The 6,943-nt window shown below is 33.0% G+C and overlaps 1 protein-coding gene across 3 annotated transcripts; it reads right to left on the reverse strand.

Moving 5' to 3' along the window:
* Positions 1-1,060: 1,060 nt before the first annotated feature.
* On the reverse strand, positions 1,061-6,280 carry LOC127083317 (uncharacterized). 3 transcript variants are annotated; one of them, XM_051023627.1, is made up of 14 exons: positions 6,106-6,277; positions 5,974-6,010; positions 5,840-5,907; positions 5,712-5,754; positions 5,313-5,350; positions 5,099-5,218; positions 4,609-4,774; positions 3,479-3,759; positions 3,254-3,388; positions 3,049-3,176; positions 2,849-2,946; positions 2,551-2,642; positions 1,720-1,853; positions 1,061-1,571 (listed from the first exon to the last, which is right to left on the reverse strand). In XM_051023627.1, the coding sequence occupies exons 1-14, from the start codon at positions 6,121-6,123 to the stop codon at positions 1,499-1,501; spliced, it is 1,431 nt and encodes a 476-aa protein (XP_050879584.1). In that variant the 5' UTR covers positions 6,124-6,277; the 3' UTR covers positions 1,061-1,498. The 3 variants fall into 3 exon arrangements, 2 of the variants coding, with proteins under 2 accessions (XP_050879584.1, XP_050879586.1); XM_051023629.1 differs by having other exon boundaries at positions 5,974-6,004; positions 6,106-6,274; XR_007788383.1 differs by lacking the exon at positions 1,061-1,571 and having other exon boundaries at positions 1,756-1,853; positions 2,802-2,946; positions 6,106-6,280.
* Between the last annotated feature and the right edge of the window lie 663 nt (positions 6,281-6,943).

Below are 6,943 nucleotides of genomic sequence, written 5' to 3' on the forward strand. Positions count from 1 at the left end.
AAAGAATCCTAAGATATCTTCAAGGGACTGTCTCTCATGGATTGTTTTTTAACCCTGCAAATCTAAGCACTCATATTACTATCACAGGCTTTTGTGATGCAGACTAGGCCTCCGATCTAGATGACAGGCGATTCATTTCTCGGGCCTGCATTTTCCTAGGTCCAAATCTAGTCTCTTGGTGGGCTAAAAAGCAAACTCAAGTTGCTAGGTCAAGTGTTGAGGCTGAATAGGGCCCATGTTACAACAGAGATTCTCTAGCTTCAATCTTTATTGCGGGAACTGCACATCAAGCATCAGACTCCTACTGTCCTGTGTGATAACCTAAGTGTTGTGTCACTTGCTCACAACCTTGTTCTACATGCCAGAACCAAACACATGGAACTCGACATTTTCTTTGTTAGAGAGAAGGTGCTCAGCAATGATTTGATTGTTTCTCATCTTCCTGCATTTGACCAACGGTTGACGTATTATCATGTTTTTGTTTCTCAAAAGTAAACTTAAGGTAGCAATGATCTGATTGTTTCTCATCTTCCTGCATTTGACCAGTGGTTGATGTATTAACGAAACCCCTTTCTACTACTAGGTTTTTGTTTCTCAAAAGTAAACTTAAGGTGCTTGACAAGCTTGAACTTAATCAACCACCATAAATTTGAAGGGGGAGTATTAGGAGTACATTATATTACTTCCCTCTGGCTTATATAAACTGAGCAAGTAGAGTTCAGTTAGGTGTAACAAATTATATATGGTTCTCTCCAATTCTAAAACTCTTGAATTAACAAATAAAATATATTAACGTGTTCTCAGAACAGTGTTAAAATCTTAATATACATTTCTTGCTTTAATAGTTTTGTATTCAATGTTGTATTCAAGAACCACGATCGGTAGATTAAGGACTAAAAAGAAACATTTTTAAGTTAAAAAATAAAAACAAACAATTTTCTATTTCATGATATTAAACTCCAACTAAATTAATAGATTTTAACTGTCCATGACTGTTGATCATGACAAACTCTTGCTGGTAGTGAATACTATTGACCTTTAAATTTGGTTAGATTGGAAGGAAAAAAAAACTGTGAATATTTGTCATTTCTGATGTGTGGAGAGAAATTACATATGTAGTGCAGAACAATCAGCTGCATGATTATTAATTTATTATTACTTCTAAATGAGTAAATTAAAATGAATACTATAGAACCCAACATTTAACTCCACTATATTCTATTGAAATGTAACCCTTATCCCTCTATTTTCCAGTAAACACAAACCCCCTTGACTATAGCACATTTAGCTAGCTACTGTTAGTGAAAAAATAAAAATAAAAAAACCCTAAAATTTCCCTTACATCAATTCAAAGGTGTACTTAACTCATGAGTCAAAGTAAGAAGGTACCCTAATTTGCTATTCTATTCACTACAAATGGAGGTTTGAATGGCTTTCCTTGGTTTGTAAGAAAAAAGAATGAACACTACATGTTCATGGTCTGCCCTCACCACATGAATCAAATCGGGGATGAGATTTCAGAGAAATAAGAACACAAGATAATATTATCATTTCCCACTTGAACTTTGTTCCTGTTCAATAACCAAACCAAAATAGATCAAGAAACAAAAACACTTACAATTCACAGCAAGGTGGAGATATAAAATAGTACCAAAGTTATAGTACAATTAAACTAGGCTCAATTAAATTTGTATATGAATACAAATGTAAAAATCTTACCACGGTGGGTGAATACGAATTAAGCTCCCCACTTCAAGATCAACATTGTCGCAAACTCTTGGACTAAAGATAATGGTTCTTTGACCACCTTTGCTGCTATTGAAGCCGGTTCCCTCAGCTTGTAGCGGAAAATTCTGCAAAAACAACAGACCACCTTCCATCAATTTTTAATCGAACACTAAATAAGGCTATATCTTACTCGTAGGTGATTGTTCTATTTCAAGCAAAATTATCATCTCATTAGTACAAGTCTTGATTGAATACCATTAAAAAGGTGTGAAATTTATAAGAAAAATCTCAATCCCTAAATCGAATAGAATAACAGCTAACACTAGAGAGTAGAGGACCATTATGAGTCTCCATTCTCTACGACTAACATGCTCTCATTTGTAATAATTCAACAGACAATCATGCTGAATAACCAAACTTCCTTTAGTTAACTGTTTTCCCCGCATACAAACTAGTAAAAAAAAGGTATTTATGACACTCAATGTCATTTAGATATTTGATTTTTTTTTATATGAACTTTTTGACACATCAAAGTATTATTAGCTAAGGAAACAAAAATAGAAACTTTTAGTTAGAAAGTAAAGTTTTTATAATGATAATGTTGTACTTTACAATAAAAACTTTCTATTTACTGATTGCTTACTCAGGGTCCATGAGAGACTCATTAGCCAGACCCTTGAAATATAAGACTTGTTGGTGTCAGATTGGGCGTGCATCCTAGGTTAACCAAGCATTTTCTTTAGTATAAAGTATAAACTTTCAGGCTAATAATAAGCATATAAAAAACATGGCAATTGAATCTGTTTATTTTTAAAACTTTACCTCGGTACACTTGCTAAATGAGCAATGACAAACAATCAGCTTTCCGTCCAGGTATCTTGAAATGATGCTTACATCAACACAGCCAATTTCACCTGATATTATTTTCTAAGTCAAACATCTTTGTTCATTTGTGTTAAAAACAAATGTAAAATCTGCTTTATGCAACACATGAACCCAAAAAATTGAAAAGAAAAAAAAACTGCTAATGAATGATTGTCTATGTAATAGAGAAGTCATCAACGATGTTTTACTTAGAGAACAATGAAAAAGGCAGACAGAGTAAAAGCAAAAGTTTTACGATCTGGCCTAGCTCCGGCGTGTAACTTTTTTGAGAAGTCCATGTCACTTTCTTTTTCTCTCTGCATCACCTGCTGTAATTTTTCAAATATTCCAGTTCTGCACAATTTTGCAAGACAATCAATCACACACTGAGTTCAGAAAGAATTTGAATTCAATGATTCAATTGTTTAAGAATACCAGGAAACTACAATTTCATACCTCAATGGATTGAGTGCTCCAACTTTTTCAGCAATAACAGACGAAGACCCTAAAGCATTGTGAAATCTATCTGCCATTGTCTGCATTTTCTTTCCAGGGAAAGTAATTTTCACATGCTGATCACTTTCCTGTACAAGCAAACAGATTTAGAGCCAAATATGACAATACGCTAGCAAGTACAAGAGCTATCTTAGAACAGTAATACCTCATTGTCACTTGATGATCTGCTATCCACAGGTTCAGGGGAGTCTTCACTGTCAACAACTGTCTCTGGCAAGAGGGGTCTACTCTTCTGAAAAAGCTGCACTGGTTTTCCTTTTCTTTGATGTTCATGTGGAAACTGGAAAATAGAGATGGAAGGATCTTTATACAGGGAAAAAGTAAACATGTGTCAAAGAATAACGGTAGCATTGCTACAATTTCCACCTACCAGATCAGTCTTATCTTGGAGGTTGTCAAAAAGATCAGCCATTATGGGAAGATTAAATTCATGTGGAAGAGCTTCAGTTTCAGAAGGTTCCGTGTCTAAATCTAATTCCACTATGTCGTCATCTTCAAGATGATTTCCGTCTAAACTTGCAGAAGCTCTAGGATTAACACAGTTCATAATTTCAGGCAGCCTATCAATATTAGAGATTGAAGGGCCATTGTGCCCATATTTAGTTGTCATTGATGAAAATGAAAATCTTGGCTTAGCTTTGCCCCAGATGCCTGCAACAGTTGCCCATTTGATATGATATTCAGATATTTACATTCAAATATTGATGTAGTTACTATCCTGATGAATTAAACGTAAAGCTAGATCCTATCATTTGTAAAGAAAAAAAAAGTTTCAGGGCACAACAGTTATGTCCAAACTCCACATACAGCAAGATGCATCTGCAATTCTAGATGCTACAAATGAATTTGACTTCATCTGTCAAAAGGTGAGAAACTGGCAAAAATTGCAAAATTGGTGTCTTACTCCGTTATTAAACACGAGCAAATTAATAAGCATAGAAATACAGTTTCTCATGTGCCTCTGTCCTTATTAAAAACTGTTAATCTGTTACAATTATATCACGGGTTTGACCAACAAGGGAATAAAAGTCACCAAAAACTGATGCACTGTAAAATTGTTGCAGGGAAAGCAATAAATCATGGCCCAGATCAAAATATTAAAAATTTCTTCAGTTGATCTTCCATCTATATTTTTATGGTTGCACAAATCCTACATAATTAATAGCAAATGACCTAGACTTCAATCGTCTCATCAGTTACAGACTAGACATTGAGTTACAAGAAGAGCTTATCAATTATACTTCTAATTAAACATAGTTCTGAAAAGAAAGACCTTACTCTTTTTTAGAGCATGTATAATTCTACACATCCTCAAATGTAGCAGGGGAACATATTAAAAAATCTGTAGCCAATATTAAGATGACACAGGGCACTCAAGAAATATAAGAGACTTCAAAATTCAACAAGAAGCCCCACTAACAAATATTTTCAGTTTCAACAAGGAATTGCAAGTAACTCGTGCTCTAACCCAGAAATTAACATTTCCTTTTGTGCAGATACCAGATGAATTTGCCTTGGAACATGTAGCATGGGATGCCGAACATGATGCACTTTCTTTAAAACAAAGCAATGCTTCTGATTTCCTCTTTGCATCTTTAACTTCATCTTTTCTGATATTTTGAGGACCATGCTTATGGAGTAGTCTGGTCGAGAGGACAGTGCTACCCTTAAATGATTAAACAAAGATAGAGTAAATAACCAAGTTTAGCCTCTGAAAGACACAACATTGGTCATATCATATTAGTCCCAAATTAATGCAAATTACACCTATAGTCACTGAATCGCGAGGACTAGTTTAACTAAACGAATGAACATTTAGAAACATCGGGCGTGATATTTCCATATTCATATGCTAACATAACCGACATTATATATTTCAAAAGACTAATTTGACTATTTACTCCAAACAAAAAAGATGAAACCATTTAGCAATAGCCCAAACAAACAGGATAAAGTGAAAATCATAAACTAAGTGAAATTCAGAGAGTACCTCGTCATCTTCAGAAACAATATCTTCATCTCCTGAATCAGCAACCACCTCACCTAAGATATCCTGGAAGCCACCCTCATTGAAATCAGGCATTTCAACCTCCTCATCTTCAAGCAAATTCTGATAACAACCATAGAAATAAATCAATAATAAATAAACAACAACAATAATAATATTAAATTACAGTAGTGAGAAGCCAAAGACAGAATAATACCTGAAATGAAGAAGGCGAATTTTGATTACAGAATCTTCCTGTGAAGTATTAACAGAAATTGATAGAAGGTTATTATTATAACTAACAATTTTAAAAAACTGTCCGATACCGTGAAAACAGCCATGACAAAACGGTTTCGGAAGGTTATTATTATAACTAACAATTTTAAAAAACTGTCCGATACCGTGAAAACAGCCATGACAAAACGGTTTCGGAAGGTGCTGAACCAATACCATTATTCACCGTTTTTAAGACAAAGAACAAATTGTCGTAATCCACAACACTGCGATGACCGCAACCGCGACAGTTATTAAAAAACTAACTAACTATAAAATACAAAACAGTATTCAATTAACAACATCAAAGATAAGAATGAGTTAGTTAGTTTAATTGAGGCACCTTTTAACAAATCTAACCGCGCCGGAAGAGGTAGTTCTTCTTGCTACAATTAACAAGAGATAACATTAATTAATCATGATTACATTTACAAACCGAGATTTAAGTATAAGCTTAGGTGTGAAGTGAACCTTGTTAGTGGCGTTGTTTTGTAATGAAAGCACATTATTGGTGCGATTAGCTTGAAGCTCGTCGTCATCTGGAAAATAATTAAGGTAATTAAGAAGGTATTAAGTTGTAATTGGATTGAATTAGTAGAAATTACCGGAAATGCTGTCGTCTGAGTGTGGATTTTCCTGTAACTCTAAAATGTGAGATTATGACTGAAGTGAATTGAAAGAGGTAGATGATAACAAAGAAGTAAAAAAAAATGAGGTAGGGTTTTGTTTCGTAGTACTTTTACACGGAGGAACATTTTAGATGCAGCTCAGAACATGGGTTTGAGCTTCTCCGGCGAATAAAATTCTCACTCGCCGACGTCGGAATCGCGCTCCATTTTCCCTTTTTGCCCCTATCAAGACAATGTCTAGTACAGAGTTCTATCTTCTTATCGGAGAGTTAAAGGACAGTGCAGTCACGCATTGGAGCCTTGGTAACCGTCTGATCAAGATCGGGCGGTTATAGTTTAAAATTTATAGTTTTAAAACTATAAAATAAAAATAGGTCTGCGTTTTTTAAACCGTTCGATCAGTAGATTCAATTTTCTTTTTATCATTCATCGCATGGCAACTTTGTCTTGCTACTTGCTAGTCAAATTAAATTTTAAATATAGCCAAATATAATATTTAAAGCTTATAAAGTTCTGGCTCAAAAAGACTATTAAACTAGAATAGATTATTATTGATATACCATTTGTTTTGATTTTATCTTGTAACATATGTACAAAAAAATTATAAATTTTTTTTTCATAAAAATATAAAAAAAAATTCTTAAAATTTTTAAATAAAAATTAATTTGAACAATTATTTATATTTCATCATTTTATTAAAAGTTTTTTAAATATTAAATTTTTTTAAAAATTATTTAATTTTGAAACTAATTCAAATAACATTTTATAAAAAATATTTTTAAGATATAAATTTTTTGAAAATATTATGATTTCAACTATATTTTAATTTTCATTAATGTATGTATATTTTAATTTTAGAATAGTTTTTTACTAAAATTTAAAATTTATAAAATAAAATTTAAATTCATGTTTTTACTTTAAAGTTAAGACACCACCATCAATGTTA

This window comes from Lathyrus oleraceus, chromosome 5 (assembly GCF_024323335.1).
Source record: "Lathyrus oleraceus cultivar Zhongwan6 chromosome 5, CAAS_Psat_ZW6_1.0, whole genome shotgun sequence".
NCBI classification, from domain to species: Eukaryota; Viridiplantae; Streptophyta; class Magnoliopsida; order Fabales; family Fabaceae; genus Lathyrus; species Lathyrus oleraceus.